Genomic DNA, 22,845 nt, shown 5'->3' with positions numbered 1-22,845 from the left:
GACGGAGTCAGAGACATGGTGGTGGGAGCCAGATCGGTTTGACTCCTCTGGTCTTTTCTGTTCATGTGAGATAAGGCTTCAAAGGCTTTTCTAAAATCAGCTGATGAGCTAAGGTGTGAGAAAACCCGATTTCTAAGTAGCCTTTTTGAAGAGTAGAAGTTGTACACCTATAGGAAAGAAGAATGACACCTTTCTCTTTCAGAAGACTTCCTGTTCGAAACACCTCGGGAAGAAGTCCCCGAACAAGTATGGAGTGAGTCAATCTATCTCAGCATAGTAACAGTGATGTAGGCAAAACCACGGCTATCACCTATTCCCTGTAGAAAAGTCTTAGAAACTACTCAGACACTCTTTGACAGAAATGTGTTTATTTGAAATTTAAATTCCACTGGAGAGCCTGGCCTCTGTGCCAGGGACATGCAGTTTTACAGTGAAGTCCGGCCTAACAGGAAGGCAGTCAACAGGCTCAGTTTCATGATGAAGTACTGATAACTAATGAGACATGATTTCAGTAGAAGAATAACAAAAGAAAGCAAAAACTTATTGAAACAGGCTACACTAAAGTAGAAAACAAAATCCAAAGGGAAAAATAAGCCATCACTCAAATATCCTCCACATTCATATAAATTTAACCCCCCCGGACCGAATATCCTCCGAAGCTCTTCACATGTCATCCACCCTTTGTGTTACAGAAGTGACAAATCATTGTGAATTTCCTTCTTGGAGCAGAAAGGACTTGGACCCGACGGGCAGGGTCCTGGGTCAGTGGTTCCGAATGGGTTTCCTGGTGGGATTTGAGAGACCCCAGGGAGCAGAAGGCCAGTGACACTCGGGGCACATGTAGGGCTCAAGACCAGAGTGTGGCCACTGAGGTTCCCACGGTGATTGAAAGCTTTTTCACAGTGCTCACAGCAGAAAGGCTTCTCTTGGGTGTGGGCCCTCTGGTGAGCATGCAGCATAGAGTCGTGGGGGAACTTATTGGGGCAGAGATCACTGCTGTAGGGCTTCTTGCCCATGTGGGTCTCCTCGTGAACACACAGATCTGGTGGCTGCATGAACCATTGGACATGGATGTTACACTTTTTTTTTTTTTTTAATTTAGAGTTAAAGGGCCATCTCTCTTAAATGCAGTTCCAGTATAAGGGCCCATTACTTTGATAAGCACGGGCTCAGGAGAAGACTCAAAAGGATGTGTGTAAAAGAATGTTTCCAAAGGCTCCAGAGATGACCCCAACTCTGCTTCCTGCTTCCCCTGGACAACACTCCATCTCCTGAGTGGGGCGGCTTCTTGTTCCAGCTGACTTTAGGAATGTCATAGTGCTCCGTGAGCATGTCCAGGTGTCTGTTGAAGTCCTCCACTCTCTGCTTGTGGGTTTTGGATGCTTTCTTCAGGATCCTCTCCATTTGTCGCTTCTCCTGCACCTTCTCAAAGGCCACCTGGTCTGGGGTCCGCTTATCGAGGTGGTGCCTCAGCTCCTCCTCCTAGTTCTTCTGGATTTTGCCCATCGTTTCCAGGAGTTTTGCCTTGTCTCTGCCCTTTTTCTTCTTCCGCTTGGTCACGTCAAGCTCTGTGACTCCTTTGAGCTTCAGGGGTCCCTTTGGACCTGCTCGTAGGAGTCCATGCTGCCCATTTTTGGATTCGGATTTCTAAAAGGACAAAAGTCCGAGGTCGGTTTTCTGAAATGGAAATTGGGACGATATCGTTCTCCTCTGTAGATCCGAGAGGTTTTTGTGTGTGGGGTAACACAAATGAACACAGATGAACATCTCTGCTTAGTCCAGGGGGCCAAGGTTCAGAAAGCCTTGTGGAATAAATGCACCACACCAAACCACCGCATGGAGGGTGGCAACACCCTATAAATCAGGGTGATTTATAAACCTATAAATCAGATGGAGGCAGGAAAGGGGAGCCTGAAAGACCTCTTAATTAAAATGTCTTTTATGCAAGCGAAGGATCCGTGTTCCGTTATATTTCCAAAGTTCCTTTTACATGTTTCAAGTCCGTTCTTCCCCCCTCACAGAGAGCTCGGCAGTCAACCATAGTTAATACGGAGTTTAAGGGAGATCCACTGCTTTCACAAGGTCTTTGAGCTGATGCAAGGTGAGTAGAAAACCCGCCTTCCGAAACCCACCACCTCCTTCTGTATTGCTTCCCAAACCTTCTCCTTAGACGTTCTCACTCATCACTTACCTCCTTTGAGCCCTCTTGCCCTCAGCCTCCTCAAGTCGATGACTGGCTATCAGTGCGTGTCTGGGGCTGAAACATCTCTATTTATAGAGAGCCGGGGGAAATGGCAAGGGTCCCTGCTTGTTACCCCATCAGCACAGTGATTGTGTAAGGACGGGTCAAGCCATTTATATGACCTCATTTTAGATAATCCAGTTTATCCATGGATCCAGTTTCACAGGGACACTCCACCAGAAAAAACCCAATTTATCCAAGAGGCCTCCATGTTGGTTTTGTGGTAGACTTCTCTGATAGCTCAGGTGGTAAAGAATGTGCCTGCAATGCAGGAGACGCTGGAGTAATTCCAGGGTCAGGAAGATCTGCTGGGGAAGGGATAGGCTCCCCACTTCAGTGTTCTTGGGCTTCCCTTGTGGCTCAGCTGGGAAAGAAGTAAAGTGAAACTCTTTCAGTCATGTCCAGCTCTTTGTGACTCTGTGGATATACCGTCCATGGAATTCTCCATGCCAGAAGACTGGAGTGGGTAGCTGTTCCCTTCTCCAAGGGATCTTCCCAACCCAGGGAGCGAAGCCAGGTCTCCCACTTTGCAGGCAGATTCTTTACCACCAGGGAAGCCCGTGCACTTTTTGGCAGTAAGATTGATTTTCCTGGTCTGGAATATACTTTTGTCATTTACCTGGAGAGTTGGAAGGAGTCAAAGCATAGGTATTTGAAAGTTTTAACCAGTTTGGTTCACCTATGCGTCCCTGGTGGCTCAGTGGTAAAGAATCTACCTGCCAATGCAGGAGACGTGGGTTCACTCCCTGGGTTCCGAAGATGTCTTGCAGAAGGAAATGGACAACGTACTGCAGTATTGTTGCCTGGAAAATTCGATGGACAGAAGAACCTGGTGGGCCATGGAATAACAGAGTTGGACACAACTCAGCGACTAAACAACCCTTTTTAAAATTCCGCATGTCAAGATCTCGGACGAAGTCAGAATCTGGAATGTTGTGCAGGGGATGTGCCACTTTTGGGGTGGCAGTCTGCCTTTTCAGTAAGTACGCTTTGGTGTGGTGCAGACACTGGTGATTCTGATAACAGTGGTCTAGGACTATTCCATGACCCCACAAAAATGTACATTCTTTAGCCATAGTGACTGAGGAATTTACTAGCAAAATGTTGAGCACATGCTTCTAGAAGCCCATGACAATTCACCCCTATGTAAAGGGATTTCCTCTACCTTTCATCAGCAATGTATTCACTGTTCAGAAGAATGGGGGCAAAAGATAAATGAACAGGACTAGTTTCATTTTATTCCACCCTTCCATCTCCTCTACATTCCTCATCCCAATACCCAATACCATTCCCTCACTGCTACAATGTTTCATATTGAATGGACATTAGTCCATCCATCATTCTTCTGACATCCACCTTTTCGGGAAATAAACTTTGAAATGTCTGAAAGTCTCCCTAGATTTTGACTTCTGTAGTCTGGGACTATGTTGTTCTTTGCTGTACTTTCAAGAAATTTGCAGTGTGTGAGACTCCTCAAATGGATATGAACAGCAATGCCAGGTTTTATATTGTTCAGTCAAAAGAAGCCACCAGGCAAGGCTCTCAGTCGTGATTCTTCTGGGGAATAAAAATATGAGGAAGACTATTTAAGCACTGAATTCCATGTAGTACAGGGACGTTGGAAATGTTAAGCACAGATTGTCCACACAAAACATTTACTTGCTGTCACCAGGGTATTTATTAGCTCCAAGGAACGGACACTCAAAAGGATCCAAAGAGAATCAAGTTCCTGATCACATACTTGTTATGGTCGTGCAACACACAACATACAATTTTGACTCTTTTATAAAGTGTACGATCTTCTTCCACCGAGTTCGGTCACAGTTTTGTGCAGCTGTCAATGTTGTCTACTTCCAACTCTTTTCATCACCCCAAGAACAAAATGTGAATCATGAAAAGTCCCTCCCCATTCTCTGCCCACCTCCTCCCTTACCCTTGTCAATCCATTCATCTACTTCTTGCCTCTATGGGTTCAGTTCAGTTCAGTTCAGTAGCTCAGTCGTGTCAGACTCTTTGAGGCCCCATGAAACGCAGCACATCAGGCCACCCTGTCCATCGCCAACTCCCGGAGTTTACTCAAACTCATATCCATTGAGTCAGAGATGCCATCCAAGCATCTCATCCTCTGTCGTCCCCTTCCCCTCCTGCCTTCAATCTTGCCCAGCATCAGGGTCTTTTCAAATGTGTCAGTTCTTTTCATCAGGTGGCCAAAGTATTGGAGTTTCAGCTTCAGCGTCAGTCCTTCCAATGAATATTCAGGACTGATTTCCTTTAAGATGGACTGGTTGGATCTCCTTGCAGTACAAAGGACACTCAACAGTCTTCTCCAACACCAGGGTTCAAAAGCATCAGTTTTTCACCTCTCGGCTCTAAGTCCAGCTCTCACATCCATACATGACTATTGGAAAAACCATAGCTTTGACTAGCTGGACCTTTGTTGGCTAAGTAATTTCTCTGTTTGTTAAGATGCTGTCTAGGTTGGTCATAACTTTTCTTCCAAGGGGCCAGAGTCTTTTAATTTCATGGCTGAAATCACCATCTGCAGTGATTTTGGAGCCCTACCGCCGCCCCTGAAAATAAATTCTCTCACTGTTTCCACTGTTTCCCCATCTATTTGCCATGAAAGGATGGGACCGGATGCCATGATCTTAGTTTTCTGAATGCTGAGTTTTAAGCCAAATTTTTAAGCCTCCTCCTTCACATTTATCAGGAGACTCTTTGGTTCTTCTTCGCTTTCTGCCATAAGGATGGTGTCATCTGCATGTCTGAGGTTATTGATATTTCTCCTGCAAATCTTGATTCCAGCTTGTGTTTCATCCAGCCCAGCTTGTCTCATGATGTACTCTGCATATAAGTTACATAAGCAGGGTGACAATATACAGCCTTGACGTACTCCTTTCTGATTTGGAATCAGTCCTTTGTTCCAAGTCCAGTTCTAACTGTTGCTTCCTGTCCTGCATACAGATTTCTCAGGAGGCAGCTCAGGAAGTCTGGTTTTCCTGTCCAACAATTTTCCACAGTTTCTTGTGATCCACACAGTCAAAGGCTTTGGCATAGTCAATAAAGCAGAAGTAGATGTTTCTCTGGAATGCTCTTGCTTTTTCAATAATCCAATTGATGTTGGAAATTTGATCTCCGGTTCCTCTGCCTTTTCTAAATCCAGCTTGAACATCTGAGAGTTCATGGTTGATGTACTGTTGAAGAGTGCTTGGAGAATTTTGAGCATTATTTAGCTAGCGTGTGAGATGAGTGCAATTGTGCAGTAGTTTGAACATTCTATGGGATTGAAATGGAAACTGACCTTTTCCAGTCCTGTGGCCACTGCTGAGTTTTCCAAATTTACTGACTTATTGAGTGCAACACTCTCACAGCATTATGCCTGAGGATTTGAAATAGCTCAACTGGAATTCCATCACGTCCACTAGCTTTGTTCATAGTGATTCTTCCTAAGGCCCACTTGACTTCACATTCCAGGATGTCTGGCTCTAGGTGAGTGATCACACCTTCGGGATTATCTGGGTCGTGAAGATCTTTTTTGTGTAGTTCTGTGTATTCTTGGCACCTCTTCTTAATTTCTTCTGCTTGTCTTGGGTCCATACCAGTTCTGTCCTTTATTGTGCCCATCCTTGCATGAAATATTCCCTTGGCAAATCCAAATCCTTTCTCACACCCTCAGAGGGCACAACTCCTGACACTCTCTACCTTCTCCTCCACTCCCCAGCCACCTGGCACACCTGACCACACCAAGCCCAAATCGCTTTGCAGTCTGGTTTTAGGGTTTTCCTCCGCTGTCTGGAAAGTCCTTCCCCCGACATCCTCAGGCTGTCTTCCGATCTCCACACAATCAGTGGTTCTTTGGAGACGGACAGGCCTGGCTGTTGCTTTATCGCCCAGCATCTCACTCCATCACTACGATTCCTCAATGGCAGTTTCTCAGCCCCGGTATGTATTTTATTGTTTAAATCCATTAATTCTGGCTGTGCTGGATCTTTGTTGTTGCTCGGGACGCAGGGCTCCTCTCCCGTCGCGGGCACAGGCTTCTCGCTGCAGTGACCTCTATTGTTGGGAGCCCGGGCTCTCGGGGCTCTGGGCTTCAGGAGTGGCGGCTCCCAGGCTCGGTGGTTGTGTTGTGTGGCCTTAGTTGCTCCTGAGCCCTGGGATCTTCTTGGATCAGGGATGGAAGTCGTGTCCTCTCATTGGCAGGCACAGCCTTTAGCTCCGAGCCCCCAGGGATGCCCTGTTATTCACGTTTCTTAACTAGTACTTAACGGGGTCTGTGTTTTGAAGTCTTATTCATATCGCATCGTATTAATTTCTTGTGTTGATTCTTCGATAATGTTTCTAATACCACTGTTTCTGAAGAGGCCCAGGCTTTTTATTCTATATTGCTTCTTTGAATTAGTTGCCTCCATCTTGGGCCTGTAAGTTAACATCCTTTGAGATAGAAGGAGGCGACAGAGGATGAAGTGGTTGGATGCCATCACCGACTCAATGGACACGAGTTTGAGCAAACTCCTGGGAGATAGTGAAGGACAGGGAAGCCTGGAGTGCTGCAGTGCATGGAGTTGCAAAGTGAAAGAAAGTGAAGTGGCTCTTTGTGACCCCATGGACTGTAGCCAACCAGGTTCCTCCGTCCATGGGATTCTCCAGGCAAGAATAGTGCAGTGGGTTGCCATTCCCTTCTCTCGGGGATCTTCCCCACGGAGGGAGCAAACCCACGTCTCCTGAGTTGGCAGGCAGATTCTTTACCAATGAGCCTCCTGGGAAACCATGAGAGAAGCTGACACAATTCTGAGAATTGACCCAAGAAATGAAAACAAATGTACCCTGGACCTGAAGGTTAACTGTATTGACAACAATCAAGATGACACTGATCAGACCAGTGATGACCAGTTTCAAGATGATTGTCAGAGCTGACTGCGCTGTTTCTGCCTGTAGCCCCCGCCCTCCATCTATAAAAGCTGTTGCTCATTAATTGTCTGGGGTGGGAGGTGGGGGGAGTCAGCCATTGGACAGCTGTGTGCCCCACCTCCACAGTTGTTGGAGAAGGAAATGGCAATTCAGTCCAGTACTCTTGCCAGGAAAATACCATGGACGGAGGAGCCTGGGAGGCTACAGTCCACGGGGTCACAAAGAGCTGGACATGACTGAGGGACTTCACTTTCACTTTCAACAGTTGTTGGCATCCAGAATAAAGCTAACTTTACTTTCCCCCAACCTGGCCTCTGTATTTGCTTTTAAGTGGAGCAGCCGGACACCAATATCTATTACAATATCATCCTTGAGTTTGCCACCCCCAACAAATTCCCAGGCTAATTAATAGAAGAAAACGCTGATTCTTTGAAAAGAAATAGTTTATTATCTCCATTCTGCTGTAAAGGACCTCTCTTCATTTCTGCTGGAGGAGAGCCAGGTGGGATGAAAGAGTGCTACCTTGAAGAATCTTTTCAAGCTGAGACACCTTAGAATCTCAGTGTTCAAATGGGCATTAATACTACATTACCTAACAGTTCATGATTCGAAAAGCATACAGTTGCTTTAATGCTTGAGTGGGTGCTCAGTCGCTTCAGTCATGCAGAGCATAGCCTGCCAGGCTCCTCTGCCCATGGGATTCTCCAGGCAAGAGTACTGGAGTGAGTTGCCATTCCCTTCTCCAGGGGATCTTCCTGATGAAGGGATCAAACCTGGGTCTTCTGTGCTGCAGGTGGATTTTTTACCACTGAGCCACTGGGGAAGCCTTACAGAGGGATGATATCTCCACATAATAATGGCCATGTAACAGACCACAGGTATCATCTACTCCATATAAAAAATCTTGGGTATAGGTGGGATGATTTGGGGGAATGGCATTGAAACATGTATAATATCATATGGGAAACAAGTCTCCAGTCCAGGTTCGATGCACGATAGTGGATGCTTGGGACTGGTGCACTGGGACGACCCAGAGGGATGGGACAGGGAGGGAGGAGGGAGGAGGGTTCAGGATGGGGAACACATGTATACCTGTGGTGGATTCATGTTGATATATGGCAAAACCAGTACAAGATTGTAAACTTAAAAATTAAAATAATAAGAAAAAAAATCTTGGAAGGGAAATACACAGTACACTTATTTGACAGAAATCTCTTTGTTTATTAGAAATTTAAATTTCACTGTTAATGCTCTTTTTCATCTGGCCACTCTGCTAGGAGCATCCTATTGTACAATTAAATCTTCCCCAATGGGGGCACAATCAGCAGTGACCTCACTTTCACGAAGAAGGACTGAAAACTAATGAGACCTGCATTCACTGAAGAAGAACACCACAAAGCGAAAACTTATCACAAAAACACAGGCTACACTAAAGTAGAGAACAAAATCTGAAGGGAAAGATAAGTCATCACTCAAATATTCACCAAATTCATGTCAATGGAACCTCATCGGGTTCCAGTATGATCGTAAGTTCTTCACATGTCACCCTTTGTTTGTATCATATAAGTGACAAATAATCCCGAATTTCCTTCACGGAGCAGAAGGCACTTGAACCTGAGGGCAGGGTCCTGAGCCAGTCATCTGGAATGGATTTTCCGGTGGCGTTTGAAAGTCCCCAGCTGACGGAAGGCTGTGTGACACTCGGGGCACACGTAGGGCTTGAGCCCAGAGTGGGTGCGTCGGTGAACGTTGAGGTTCCCTCGGTGGCCGAAAGCTCTGTCACACTGCTCACAGCGGAAAGGCTTCTCCTGGGTGTGGGTCCTCTTGTGAGTGCGCAGCGTGGAGTCGTGGGTGAACTTCTTGAGGCAGAGATCACAGCTGTAGGGCTTCTCGCCAGTGTGGATCCGCTCGTGAACCCGCAGATCTGAAAGCTGTATGAACCCTTTGGCACAGATGTCGCACTGAAAGGGCCTCTCTCCTGTGTGTGTCCTCTGGTGCAGGGTAAGCTGAGACTGATAAGGAAAGCTCTTTTTGCACACCCTGCATTCAGAGGGTGCCCGTCCTGGGGTTTCTGCTCCCTCAGGAAGACTGGTGGGTCCCACGGTGCCAGATGCACCAACAGAATGTAACCCATGCTGTCCTGAGAACTCTCCTGGGTCCAAACACGTGGCTGCTTCTTGACGCACGTCTTGGCAAGTGGGACTGCTCTCCCGTTTCATTTTGACATGTCTGCGATTCTTTAGAGGACCCCCTCTGGATCCAGTCGTAGTGGAAACGTCTCCCTCTGGAACACAGGAAGAAAGGGTTCAGGAGACACATTTTAAATATCAGTTTCTTCTTCAGGATTCTTCTCTCTCTCTATGCTCCCAGAATCTGCTGAAAGAAATTCAGCACCACATTTAACAAGGAACATTTTCTGTGCTGCTGGCCTCACTGGAAACCTGATGTTGGCAGAGAAGTTCCCATCAAGCAACCAAGCTAAGAGCTTGGACTGTGGGACACTGGAACGTTGATGATGGAGAAGGTTGGCACTGGACAATGATCTCCACCGCCCCATCCAAGGATGGTGATGCTGGCTACCCAGCCCCATGCCACCATAGGAGGGAGTCACTAACTCTGCTGAATTCCACGGTTTTGAATACTCACCAGGACCCTTCAGAAGTTCAGGTTCTTGAAATTGAAGGGATTTTGTCTCTCCCCTGTCTTCCAGCAGGTTCTTCTCCATGTTCTCTCTGGGCGTCTGACCCTCCAGCTCACCTGTTTCAGGAACAGTCTCTGGCGGGAGAGCTCTCTGGTCCTGACAAGGGACAAACAAGCAGAGTCAAAGCCATTTACCTTAGTCCATGGAAAACTGTTTGCAGTTTCCCCATCTGCCTCATATCTTGATCTAAGACTCCAACTTTCTTCATGTCGTTTTAGGGGATATGCCCTGACTTCTTCTGGTCCACCCCATCATCCTGATTGATAATCATCTCCTGATACTCAAGGCTGTCCTGGATCTATACAGACTGTATCCGGCAATCCAATCAGGACATCACAGTTGGCACTCTGACTTCTCTATGCATAGGTCTCTCTCCAAATCATACCCACTCCTGCCTGCCCTTGACTCTGGAGGTAAAGAACTCTAAGTCCAGCTCTCTTGACTCCATCACTGTTGGAGACTTTGCCTGGATGCATCTTTGCGATGGTGGTTACGCAGTACATAGGAAGATGATGACCAGTATTCTTGGTCTCTACTCCATGCAAGTCAATAGCATCCGCTGCCTATACCCAACCTTATTTGAACAAATCAACTGTCTTCGATTCATCCTTCAATGTCTGAAAGGGAAAGTGTTAGTCGCTCAGTCGTGTCTGACTCTCTGCAAACCCATGGACTATAGCTGCCAGATTCCTCTGTTCATGGGATTCTCCAGGCAAGAACACTAGAGTGGGTAGCCATTCCCTTCTCCAGGGGATCTTCCTGACCCAGGCATCGAACCCAGGTCTCATGCATGGTTGGCAGATTCTTCACCATCTGAGCCACCAGGGAAGCCCAATGTCTACTGTGGGGCAAAATGAGTCCAATTTCGAGTCACTCCATCAGTTGCAAGGAATGATCATATTCTGAAATATGACGTGCCCTTGGGCAAGGTGGCCGTGGGTAAATCAGCTGTCAGTGCATTTACCTGCAGCAAATTGAACCTAGCATCATATAAGGAAGACAGGATTCCCTTCTCCCCACTCCTAAGACTAGAAGCTTTCATAGCAGAGGGACAGAGATGGATTATCCTCACTCTCACACTGATTAGAAAAAATGCCTAGGAACTGAATGCATCCACGGGAATTCCTGGAAGCAATGGGTCCATTCCTGTCCTTTGCCAAATCTCCCCATTTCTCCAGCAGCCACACCCACCTGACTCTCTTCTACCTGCTTACACACTCTCACCTGCTCCCTAGAAAGGTTCATGGCTCCTGGCAGATTCTGCACCTCTTGGCTTCCTTCCTGGCTATCCTCTGGAGGTATGACCCTTGAGGGCGGTTGGGGCTCCCCACATGGGTCTCTCTCATTGTCCATGTCACTGGCCTTTGCTTCAACCATCTCAATATTGTGATCACGCACGAGATATTTCTGCCCTTGTATGCAGACTATGGTCTGTGAAGGGAGAAATCAATCAAGATCAGTCTCTATAAGGCCTGGAATGTAGTTTTCAGGCATCCAATGGCATTGACAATAGAAGCTCCCGTTTGGTGTAAAAGATCTACATCCTTCGAGTTGAGACAGTCAGAAGTATCTCCCAAATTGCCCAATTGTGAACTTCTCTCACCTGTTTGGGAACCACTGATACAGAGCCAAACCCAGAGATCCTATCTTGCAATCCCTGAAGCTTGCACGTGTCTCCTCCTCCCACACCCATCACTAATGTCCTACTCACCCAGTTCTTGGGTTTCTGCTTATTTCTCAGCACGTCCTCCAGGGCTTTGCAACTCTGCACCCCACTTTCTTTGAGCAGGACCTGGCACTCCAGGGGCATGCAGATCATGAACTGCTCCAGCACCAGCCTGTCCATCATCTGCTCCTTGGTATGAAGATCTGGCCTCAGCCACAGATGGCAGAGTTCACGGAGTCTCCTCAGATCCTCGACGGGGTCGGACTCCTCTGAGCTGCTAAATGTTCTGAACCGGACGTGCCAGGTTTCCTGGTCACAGTCTGAGTCTTCCATGAGTGTGTCTTGGGGTGGCACGGATGCCGGTGACTCTGCCCCAGGGCTGTCTGTCATGTGTCCACAACCCTGAGAAAATGGCTGGTCCTCAGCCGTATTGATGGAGGAAATTTCCAGAAGGACTCTGAGCAAATGCTTCTAGAAGTGGGTGCCCAGTTGAAACCTATGGAAATGGATTTACTTTGCTTTTCTTCAGCATTAAAGTCACTGGTTAGCAGTCTAGGGAGACAAAAAAAAAAAAGAGAAACAAATGGGTTACATTTTTTTCCACCCTTCTGTCTCCCCTACATCCCAATATTGGACACCATTACTCGACTCATTCAATATTTCATAAAACTGTCTGGTCAGAAATGACCATAGGGCTTCCTTGGTGGTCCAGTGGATAAGAATCTGCCTGCCAATGCAGGGGGACATGGGTTTGATCCCTGATATGGGAAGACCCCGCCTGCCTCGAAGCCTGTGCACCACAACTCTTGAGCCTGAGAGGGGCAACTACTGAACCCGAGCTGTAGACTCCCAGCTCTGCCACGGGAGAAGCCAACACAATGAGAAGCCCATACCCCTCAGCTAGAGAGTAGTCCCCACTAGCTACGACTAGAGAAAGCCCTCACAGCAAAGAAGACCCAGCCCAGCCAAAATGAAGGAATTAAAAAACTTAAAACTAATAATAAACATATATGTAGTTTTTAAATGGCCATAGGGTGCCGTTCAGAAACCCTTGAAGAAAACGAGCCACCTCACAGCAACATGTGTGGAAACATTCTTCTCCCCTCGAAGAAGAGATGGATTAACCATTGTTAACGTGGGGTTAGAGGAAGATCTCCTGTCACAAGGTCTCCCAGCTAATGTAGGATGAACAGAAAGCGAGACCTTTCTGAAACCCACCCGTGTGTCCTGATTTCTAGGCATCCTCCTTGGACGTGCCCACTCATCGCTTACCCCTTCCAGGTCCTTTGCCTTCAGCCTCCTCAGGTCAGGCACTGGCTCTCAAAGTGTGTCTGGAGCTGAAATGTCTGTATTTATAGAGAGTTGGGTGAAACTCCAGGGGTTTCTGGCCATAAACTCATCATCCCAGTGATTGGATAAAGGGCATGGAAGGAACCACTTTGGATAATCTGGGTAGATTCCATTTCCTGTGGAGACTCCAACAGGAAGAACCATTAAAGAGGCCACCATATTGATTTGGCAGTAAACTTTCTCTAATGTATTTTATTTACTTTAGACTTCATGGATGGCATTTCTTGGGGAAACAGATTGATTTTCCTGATCTAATGAATTTTTTCTCTGCTTGGAGACTATGAAGCAGTCCAATAATTGTAATCCGATGGTTGTAATCAAATTGGGTTACCCAATCTTGTTTCTTTTCTCATGAATTAAGTCATCAAAGACTTTTGTCTAAAATCAGCTGACGAGATCAACTGTAAGAAGCCATTTCAGAGAGCCATCACAGAAACCAGAGGTTGTACACAAGCAGGGAAAAAGAGAAGAAGGCAATGGCACCCCACTCCAGTACTCTTGCCTGGAAAATCCCATGGATGGAGGAGCCTGGTGGGCTACAGTCCATGGGGTCGCTAAGAGTCAGACACTACCAAGCGACTTCACTCCCACTTTTCCCTTTCATGCATTGGAGAAGGAAATGGCAACCCACTCCAGTGTTCTTGCCTGGAGAATCCCAGGGATGGGGGAGCCTGGTGGGCTGCCGTCTATGGGATTGCACAGAGTTGGACACGACTGAAGGGACTTAGCAGCAGCAGCAGCAGGAGGGGAAAAGAATGACACTTATCAATTTAAGAAGCCTTCTGTTTCTAAATACCTAAGGAAGCAGTATCCAAACTAGTATAAGGGGAACATATCTCAACATAATAATGGCCACATTGAAAAAACTATGGCTATCACCTACCTGTAGCAAAGTCTTAGAAGAGAAAACACACAGCTCTTTGATAGAAATGTGTTTGTTTATTTGAAATTTAAATTTCATTGGTGATCCTGTATTTAATCTAGCCATCCTGCTAGGAGCATCCTATTTTAAAAGGAAAGCACACCTGACAAGAAGGCAATCAGCAGTAGCCTCACTCTGATGATGAGGTACTGATAACCAGTGAGACACAGCTTCATTGGAAGAACAAGAACAACACAAAGCGAAAACATGTAAGAAAACCAGAGTCTAACATCGTAAGGCAATTCTCCTCCAACTGAAAATACACAAATGAAAAAGAAAACTATAGTCTATAGCAAAGTAGAAAACAAAATCCAAAGGGAAAAATGTCATCACTCAAGTATCCTAATTCACACAAATATCCTAATTTACGGGAGTGGAACCCCACTGGGTTCCACTATCCTCCTAAGCCCTTCCCCTGTCATCCACACTTTGTATCACACAGGTGACAAATCATTCTCAATTTTCTCATTAAAACAGAAAAGACCTGGACCTGAGGGCAGGGTCCTGAGCCAGTCATCTGGAATGGATTTTCCGGTGGCGTTTGAAAGTCCCCAGCTGACGGAAGGCTGTGTGACACTCGGGGCACACGTAGGGCTTGAGCCCAGAGTGGGTGCGTAGGTGAACGTTGAGGTTCCCTCGGTGGCCGAAAGCTCTGTCATAGTGCTCACAGCGGAAAGGCTTCTCCTGGGTGTGGGTCCTCTTGTGAGTGCGCAGCGTGGAGTCGTGGGTGAACTTCTTGAGGCAGAGATCACAGCTGTAGGGCTTCTCGCCAGTGTGGATCCGCTGGTGAACCCGCAGGTCTGAAGGCTGTATGAACCCTTTGGCACAGACGTCACATTGAAAGGGCCTCTGTCCTGTGTGTGTCCTCTGGTGCAGGGTAAGCTGAGATTGATAAGGAAAGCTCTTTTTGCACACCCTGCATTCAGATGGTGCCCGTCCCGGGGTTTCTGCTCCCTCAGGAAGACTGGTGGGTCGAATGGTGCCAAATGCACCAAAGGAATGGGACCCAAGCTGTCCTGAGAACTCTCCTTGGTCCAGACACGTGGCTGCCTCTTGACCCACGTCTTGGCAAGTGGGACTGCTCTCCCGCTTCCTTTTCACATGTCTGCGATTCTTCAGAGGACCTCGTCTGGATCCACTCGGAGTGAAAACATCTCTCTCTGGAACACAAGAGGAAAGGGTTCAGAGCCACCTTTGAAGTATGACTTCCTTCCAGGGGACACTCTCCTCTCTCTCTGCCCTCCCAGAATCTGCTGAAAGAAGAGATTCAGCACCATATTTATCAAGGAGCATTTTCCATGGTGCCGGCCTCATTGGAACCATCCATAATCTTGGCTACAGACTTCCTAGCAACCAAACTACCTAAGAGTCTAGCTGATGAAACACTCTGGAATGTTGACGATGGAGAAGGTTGGCATTGGGGAACCAACTCCTACCCCACAACAACAAGGGATGGAAATGCTGGGTACCCCTTCCTGGACATGAATGGAGGCAGTCAGTACCTCCTGTGGTCTCCAAGTTTTTAATACTCACCACGATTCTGCAGAAGTTCAGGCTCTTGAGACAAAAGGGTTCTTGTCACTCCTCTGTCTTCCCGCAGGTCCTTCTCCAAGTTCTCCTTGGAGGGCGTCTGACCCTGCAGTTCACCTGTTTCAGGAATGGTCTCTGGCGGGAGAGCTTTCTGGTCCTGACAAGGGGCAACCAAGCAGAGTCAATCCCACTGCCTTAGCCCACGAAAGCTCTGTCTCCTCTTTCCCCACCTGCCTCGTACCCTGATCTCACACTCCAGCTTTCTGAATATCAGTTTGGGGGAGATGCCCTGACTGCTTCCCATCACCCTGATTGGCAATCCTCTTCTGATTCCCATGTCTGTCCTTGATCTATACCGACCACCTCTGGCAAACAAGTCCAGACTTCACAGCTGGCACTGCCAATTATCTTTGCACCTATCTCTCCACCTCATCTCACAGTCTCCAGGCCCTGAATCTGAAAGTAGAGGATTCTGGCTCTAGGGCTCCTGACTTCACCACTTGTTGATACCTTGCCTGGATTTCTCTTCATCATGGAAGGTGGCCTGGGGTATAATAAGATGATAAGCAGTATAGCTGTTATACTATATAGCTCTGTTTTATACTATATAGCTCTATTCATGAGAAATCAGTAGCATCTCCTCCCCCGATTCACATTTCAAAAAAATCCACTCTCTCCAGACATACTCCAATATCTGAGGGGAAAAATGACTCCAACGGGGAACTTGCTATGCAATTCAAGGTGTTTACAATATCCCCCAATATTAAGTGCCTCTGATGAAATCCATCATGGGTGAAACCGCTGTGAGTGCACTTATGCCTGATGAACTGAACCAGCACCATCCTGTGGAAACAGGACTCCTCTGCCCTCATGCTTAGGGCCACAAACTTTCATGGTGAAGGACTATGAAACATGGATTGTCTTCATTCTCACACTGGATGGAAAACAGCCGGGAACGGAATGCATCCATGGGAATTCCTGGAGGCAGAGGGTCCATTCCTGTCCTTTGCCCAGTTCTCCCAATTACTTCCGCAGCCACCCCCACCCGACCCCCTTCTACCTGCTCCCAGACTGGAGGTCAGGACATCACACTCACCTGCCCCCTCGACAGGTCCTTGGCTCCTGGCAGATGCTGCCCATCTTGGCTTTCCTGCTGGCCCTCGTCTGGAGGGATGACACTGACTGTAGGCTGGGGCTCCCTGGCTCGGTCTCCCTCACTGTGCCCCTCACTGACCTCAGATCCTAACATCTCAACACCCGAGACGGGCATCAAAACATCCTCGCCTTGGACACGCACTACAGCCTGTGAGGAAAAATTCAGATAGGATCAGTCTCCCTTCACAAGATCCAAAAAGGTATTCATTGCGTATCCCACCCTAGGAGCCCACCTCCTGGGAATGACATTTGAAAGACCAACACCCTCCAAGTGAGGATCAACAGAAACATCTCCAGTGATGCCACAGGCAAGTGCTCACCCCTCTGGGAATCCCTGATTTAGAGCCAAGCCCTCTGATCCTTCTGCTTCATCTCCCAGCTCCCAGCCCCTCATCCCACCGTTCCCTGTCTCACAGGGTCACTAGGGTCCTACTCACCCATTTCGTCAGTTTCTTCTTCTTTATCAGCACCTCCTCCAGATCCTTACAAGTCTCGGCACCACTACTTTTGACTAAGACCTGGATCTCAGGCGGCATGCACATCACGAACTGCTCCAGCACCAGCCTGTCCACCATCTCCTCCTTGGTGTGAAGATCCGGCCTCAGCCACAGCCCGCAGAGTTCACAGAGCCTCCTCAGAGCCTTGATGGGGTCGGATTCGTCCGAGCTGCTAAACGTTCTGAAGCGAACGCGCAACTCTTCCAGGTCTGAGTCGCGGTTTTCCCTTCGGGTGTCTTGGCCTGGCGCAGACGCCGGCGACTCTGCTCCGGGGCTGTCCGCGACGGGGCCACGACCCCTTGTCTGGTTCTCAGCCATACCGACTGTAGAGCTTTTCAGTAGGACTCTGGGCAAATGCTTCTAGAAGTTGGTGCCCAACTGACCCCGATCGAAAGGAATTTCCTCTTGCTTTTCCTCAGGAATAGATTCAGTGTTCAGAAATAGGGGGCAAAAAAGAAAAAAGAATGCAGCCAATTAGTTTTATTTTCATCCACCCTACCATCCCTCATCCCAATACTGGGCAGTATTCCCGCCTCAGAATTTCACACCAGGGACAAGAATCCATTCTCTTCCTCCTCCGCCATCCATCTTATAGTACAAGAAACTGTGTGGTCACAACTGTCCACAGGGCGGTGCTTAAAAGCCCTTGTTGAAAAAATGAACCACCCCACAGGCCACCATGGAGTGTGGAAACAATCTCATCTCACAGAAGATTCCACAAATGAACCACGGTTTATGTGTGGCCGGAGGCAGATCGGTGGATTTCACACGGTCTCTGAGCGAATGCAAGGGGAACAGAAAGCCAGGACTTACTGAAACCCACTTCCACGGGCCCTGACTCTCTAGCGTTCTCTTTAGACACTTCCCATCAATTACCTCCTTGAAGCCTTCTCGCCTCGGTCCTCCTCAGTTGGGGACTCGCTCTCCAACTCGGCTGGCGGAGACAGGTCTCTCTTTCGCGCTGGAGAAACGCCGGCCCTCTCGGCCTGTTACCCGATCGGCGCATGGATTCGGTGAGGGCGGGGCGAAACGTTCTAGATAATCCTTCTTTACTTAATCACAGAGATTCGATTGCCCACGGAAACTCGCTCAGGAGAACCACGATTTGCTAAAGAGGCCTCCATAGTGATTTAGCGACAGGTTCTGTGTATTTTGTTTGTTCCGTTTTTGACCAAGCAGGGAGGCAGGTGCGGTCTCAGTTCCCAGACCGCGGAAGGAAACCACGGCGCCTGCAGCGGGAGCGCTAAGTCTCACCGGCTGGACCGCGCAGGAAATCCCTCCATTTCCTTTTGGATTTCATTGATTTTGGACTTTGGGGACTGCACTTTGGGGTGAACGGACTGGTTTCAATGATCTCGTGAATTTTTGGTCTCACTGCCTGGAGGGTTTGACAGTGTCAGAGACATGGTGGTGGGAACCAGATCGGTTTGACTCCTCTCATCTTTTCTGTTCTTGTGAGATAAGTCTTCAAAGGCTTTTCTAAAATCAGCTGATGAGCTAAGGTGTGAGCAGACCCGATTTCTAAGTAGCCTTTTTGAAGAGTAGAAGTTGCACACCAATAGGAAAGAAGAATGACCCCTATCACTTTCAGAAGCCTTCCTTTTTCGAAACAAGTCGGGAAGAAATACCTGAACAAGTATGGAGTGAGTGAATCTACCTCAGCATAACAGCCATGTAGGCAAAACCACGGCCATCACCTATTCCCTGTAGAAAAGTCTTAGAAACTATGAGACACATTTGACAGAAATGTGTTTATTTGAAATTTAAATTCCACTGGAGACCTTGGCCTCTTTGCCAGGTCCTGCAGGTTTACAGAGAAGTCCTGCCTAACAGGAAGGCAGTCAACAGTAGGCTCAGTTTCATGATGAAATAGTGATAACCAATGAGACATGCTTTCAGTAAAAGAATAACAAAAGAAAGTAAAAGCTTTTTGAAACAGGGTACACTGAAGTAGAAAACAAAATCCAAAGGGAACAATAAGCCATCACTCAAATATCCTCCTCATTCATGTAAATGGAACCCCCTGGACCCAATATCCTCCGAAGCTCTTCCCATGTCATCCACCCTTTGTGTTACAGAAGTGACAAATCATTGTGAATTTCCTTCTTGAAGCAGAAAGGACTTGGCCCGAGGGCAGGGTCCTGGGCCAGTGGTTCGGAATGGGTTTCCTGGTGGGATTTGACAGACCTCAGGGAGCAGAAGACCGGTGACACTCGGGGCACATGTAGGGCTCGAGCCCAGAGTGTGTCCACTGAGGTTCCCACTGTGGTCGAAAGCTTTTTCACAGTGCTCACAGCAGAAAGGCTTCTCTTGGGTGTGGGTCCTCTGGTAACCGTGAAGCGTGGCATCGTGAGGGAACTTCTAGGGGCAGAGATCGCAGCCGTAGGGCTTTTCCCCCAGTGGGTCTCCTGGTGAACACACAGGTCCCGAGGCTGCATGAACCACTGGACATGGAAGTTGCTTTTTTCTCTTTGTAATTTAAAGGGCCGTCTCTGTTTAATGCGCTTCCAGAATAAAGGCCCATTACTTTGATAAGCACGGGCTCAGCAGAAGACTCACAGAATATGTGTAAAAGAATGTTTCCAAAGGCTCCAGAGATGACCCCAACTCTGCTTCCTGCTTCCCCTGGACAATACTCCATCTCCTGGGTGGGGCGGCTACTTGGTCCAGCTGACTTTAGGAATGTCATAGTGCTCCGTGAGCGTGTCCAGGTGTCTGTTGAAGTCCTCCACTCTCTGCTAGTGAGTTTTGGATGCTTTCTTCAGCATCCTCTCCATTTGTGCTTCTCCTGCACCTTCTCAAAGGCCACCTAGGCTGGAGTGTGCTTGTCGAGGTGGCGCCTCAGCTCCTCCTCCTGGTTCTTCTGGATTTTTCCCATCGTTTCCAGGAGTTTTGCCTTGTCTCTGTCCTTTTTCTCCTTCCGCTTGGTCACGCCAAGTTCGGTGACTCCTTGCAGCTTCCGGGGTCCCTTTTGGACCTGCTCGTAGGCGTTCATGCTGCCCATCTTTGGATTCGGATTTCTAAATGGACAAAAGTCAGGGGGCATCAGGTTTCTCAAATGGAAATTGGGACAATATCGTTCTGTATTGTAGATCTGAGAGGGTCTCTCTGTGCGTGTTAACACAAATGAACACAGACGAACATGTCTGCTTAGCCCAGGGGGCCAAGGTTCAGAAAGCCTTGAGGAAGAAATGCAGCACACCACACCATAGCATGGAGGCTGGCAACACCTATAAATCAGGGTGATGTATAAACCTATAAATCAGATGGAGGCAGGAGGGGGAACCTGAAAGACCTCTTATTTAAATGTCTTTTCTGCAAGAGAAGAATCCGTGTTCCACTATATTTCCAAAGTTCCATTTACATGTTTCAAGTCCGTGTTTCCCCCTCACAGAGAGCTCAGCACCCAACCGTAGTTAATGTGGAGTTTAAGGGAGATCCACTGCTTTCACAAGGCCTTTGAGCTGATGCAAGGTGAGTAGAAAACCCAGCCTTCTGAAACCCACCACCTCCTTCTGTACTGATTCCCAAACCTTCTCCTTAGACGTTCTCACTCATCACTTACCTCCATTGAGCCCTCTTGCCCTAAGCCTCCTCAAGTCAGTGACTGGCTATCAAGGTGTGTCTGGGGCTGAAACTCTCTATTTATAGAGACGGGGGAAATGGCAAGGGTCCCTGCTTGTTACCCCATCAGCACAGTGATTGTGTAAGGGCGGGTCAAGTCATTTATATGACCTCATTTTAGATAATCCAATTTATCCATGGATCCAGTTTCACACGGACACTCCACCAGAAAAAAAACACAGTATATCAAAGAGGCCTCCATATTGGTTTTGTGGTAGACTTCTCTGATAGGTCAGGGGGTAAAGAATCCTCCTGCAATGCAGGAGATGCTAGAGTAATTCCTGGGTCAGGAAGATCTGCTGGAGAAGGGATAGGCTACCCACTCCAGTGTTCTTGGGCTTCCCTTGTGGCTCAGCTGGGAAAGAAGTAAAGTGAAAATCTTTTAGCTGTCCGAGCCTTTGTGACCCCATGGATATACAGTCCATGGAATTCTCCGGACCAGAAGACTGGAGTGGGTAGCCGTTCCCTTCTTCGAGGGATCTTCCCAACCCAGGGAGTGAAGCCAGGTCTCCCGCATTGCAGGCAGATTCTTTTTTTTTTTTTTTTTTTTAATTTATTTTTTTTTCTAGTTTAATTTTATTTTATTTTTAAACTTTACAATATTGTATTAGTTTTGCCAAATATCGAAATGAATCCAACACAGGTATACCTGTGTTCCCCATCCCGAACCCTCCTCCCTCCTTCCTCCCCACACCCTCCCTCTGAGTCATCCCAGTGCACCAGCCCCAAGCATCCAGTATCGTGCATCGAACCTGAACTGGTGACTCGTTTCATACATGATATTATACATGTTTCAATGCCATTCTCCCAAATCTCCCCACCCTCTCCCTCTCCCACAGAGTCCATAAGACTGATCTATACATCAGTGTCTCTTTTGCTGTCTCGTACCACCAGGGAAGCCCGTGCACTTTTTGGAGGTAAGATTGGTTTTCCTGATCTAGCAAATACTTTTCTCATTTACCTGGAGAGTTGGAAGGAGTCAAAGCATAGGTATCTGAAAATTTTAACCAGTTTGGTTCGCCTATGCGTCCCTGGTGGCTCAGTGGTAAAGAATCTACCTGCCAATGCAGAAGACATGGGTTCACTCTCTGGGTTCGGAAGATCTCTCGCAGAAGGAAATGGACAACACACTGCAGTAATCTTGCCTGGAAAATTCGATGGACAGAAGAACCTGGTGGGCCATGGAATAGCAGAGTCGGACACAACTCAGCGACTAAACAACCCTTTTTAAAATTCCACATGTAAAGATCTCGGACGAAGTCTGAATCTGGAATGTTCTGCAGGGAACGTGCCACTTTTGGGGTCACAGTCTGGCTTTTCAGTAAGTACACTCTGGTGCGGCACAGACACCAGAGGTTCTGATTACAGCCTGTCTAGGACTATTCCATGACCCCACAAAAAATGTACATTCTTTAGCCATAGTGACTGAGGAATTTACTAGCAAAATGTTGAGCACATGCTTCTAGAAGCCCATGACAAATTCACCCCTATGTAAAGGGTTTTCCTCTACCTTTCATCAGCAATGTATTCACTGTTCAGAAGAATGGGGGCAAAAGATAAATGAACAGAACTAGTTCCATTTTATTCTACCCTTCCATCTCCTCTATATTCCTCACCCCAATACCCAATACCATTCTCTCACTGGTACAATCTTTCATATTGAATGGACCTTAGTCCATCCATCATTCTTCTGACATCCACCTTTATGGGAAAAAAAGGTTGAAATGTCTGAACGGCTCCCTAGATTTTGATTCTGTCATCTGGGACTATGTTGTCCTTTGCTGTACTTTCAAGAAATTTACAGTGTGTGAGACTCCTCAAATGGACATGAACCGCAATGACAGGTTTTATATGATTCGGTCAAGACAAGCCACCAGGCAAGGCTCTCCGTCATGATTCTTCTGGGGAAAAAAAATACGAGGAAGCTTATTTAAACACTGAATTCTATGTAGTATAGTGACGTTGGAAACATTAAGCACAGATTGTCCACACAAAACATTTACTTGCTGTCACCAGGCTATTTATTTGCTCCAAGGAAGGGACACACAAAAGGATCCAAAGAGAATCAAGTTCCTGATCACATACTTGTTATGGTCATGAAACACACAACATACAATTTTGACTCTTTTCTAAAGTGTAGGATCTTGTTCCATCAAGTTCGTTCACAATGTTGTGCAGCTGTCAATGTTGTCTACTTCCAAGCTTTCTCATCACCCCAAGAACAAAATGTGAATCATGAAAAGTCCC

The 22,845-nt window shown here is 47.3% G+C and overlaps 2 protein-coding genes and 2 pseudogenes across 6 annotated transcripts; all 4 read right to left on the bottom strand.

The window, feature by feature from the left end:
- Positions 1-351: 351 nt before the first annotated feature.
- LOC129632277 (protein FAM32A-like) lies at positions 352-1,622 on the bottom strand (annotated as a pseudogene).
- A 6,728-nt stretch (positions 1,623-8,350) lies between these two features.
- LOC129632238 (zinc finger and SCAN domain-containing protein 5B-like) lies at positions 8,351-12,849 on the bottom strand. 5 transcript variants are annotated; one of them, XM_055553733.1, is made up of 5 exons: positions 12,793-12,849; positions 11,566-12,072; positions 11,046-11,285; positions 9,800-9,950; positions 8,351-9,437 (listed from the first exon to the last, which is right to left on the bottom strand). In XM_055553733.1, the coding sequence occupies exons 2-5, from the start codon at positions 11,908-11,910 to the stop codon at positions 8,791-8,793; spliced, it is 1,383 nt and encodes a 460-aa protein (XP_055409708.1). In that variant the 5' UTR covers positions 11,911-12,072; positions 12,793-12,849; the 3' UTR covers positions 8,351-8,790. The 5 variants fall into 5 exon arrangements, with proteins under 5 accessions (XP_055409708.1, XP_055409710.1, XP_055409709.1 ...); XM_055553735.1 differs by having other exon boundaries at positions 9,911-9,950; XM_055553734.1 differs by having other exon boundaries at positions 11,079-11,285.
- Positions 12,850-14,171: 1,322 nt separating this feature from the next.
- Positions 14,172-17,297, bottom strand: LOC129632313 (zinc finger and SCAN domain-containing protein 5B-like). Its single transcript, XM_055553829.1, has 4 exons — positions 16,915-17,297; positions 16,419-16,625; positions 15,326-15,479; positions 14,172-14,952 (listed from the first exon to the last, which is right to left on the bottom strand). Exons 1-4 carry the CDS (start codon positions 17,290-17,292, stop codon positions 14,306-14,308), a joined length of 1,386 nt encoding a protein of 461 aa, XP_055409804.1. The 5' UTR covers positions 17,293-17,297; the 3' UTR covers positions 14,172-14,305.
- A 1,410-nt stretch (positions 17,298-18,707) lies between these two features.
- LOC129632294 (protein FAM32A-like) lies at positions 18,708-19,978 on the bottom strand (annotated as a pseudogene).
- Between the last annotated feature and the right edge of the window lie 2,867 nt (positions 19,979-22,845).

This window comes from Bubalus kerabau, chromosome 17 (assembly GCF_029407905.1).
Source record: "Bubalus kerabau isolate K-KA32 ecotype Philippines breed swamp buffalo chromosome 17, PCC_UOA_SB_1v2, whole genome shotgun sequence".
Classification (NCBI taxonomy): domain Eukaryota; kingdom Metazoa; phylum Chordata; class Mammalia; order Artiodactyla; family Bovidae; genus Bubalus; species Bubalus kerabau.
This window is presented reverse-complemented; position numbering and strand designations above follow the sequence as displayed.

Excerpts from the sequence above, each read along its gene's own strand:
- LOC129632238 (XM_055553733.1), bottom strand. The coding sequence starts at position 11,910 with ATGACAGACAGCCCTGGGGCAGAGTCACCGGCATCCGTGCCACCCCAA. Across the intron at positions 11,286-11,565 it reads AGCAGAAACCCAAGAACTGG|ACCATAGTCTGCATACAAGG; the intron begins GTGAGTAGGACA and ends CTCCCTTCACAG. Across the intron at positions 9,951-11,045 it reads AGCAGGTAGAAGAGAGTCAG|GACCAGAGAGCTCTCCCGCC; the intron begins GTGGGTGTGGCT and ends GTCCCTTGTCAG.
- LOC129632313 (XM_055553829.1), bottom strand. The coding sequence starts at position 17,292 with ATGGCTGAGAACCAGACAAGGGGTCGTGGCCCCGTCGCGGACAGCCCC. Across the intron at positions 16,626-16,914 it reads AGAAGAAACTGACGAAATGG|GCTGTAGTGCGTGTCCAAGG; the intron begins GTGAGTAGGACC and ends TTTTCCTCACAG. Across the intron at positions 14,953-15,325 it reads TGAACTTCTGCAGAATCGTG|AGAGAGATGTTTTCACTCCG; the intron begins GTGAGTATTAAA and ends CTTGTGTTCCAG.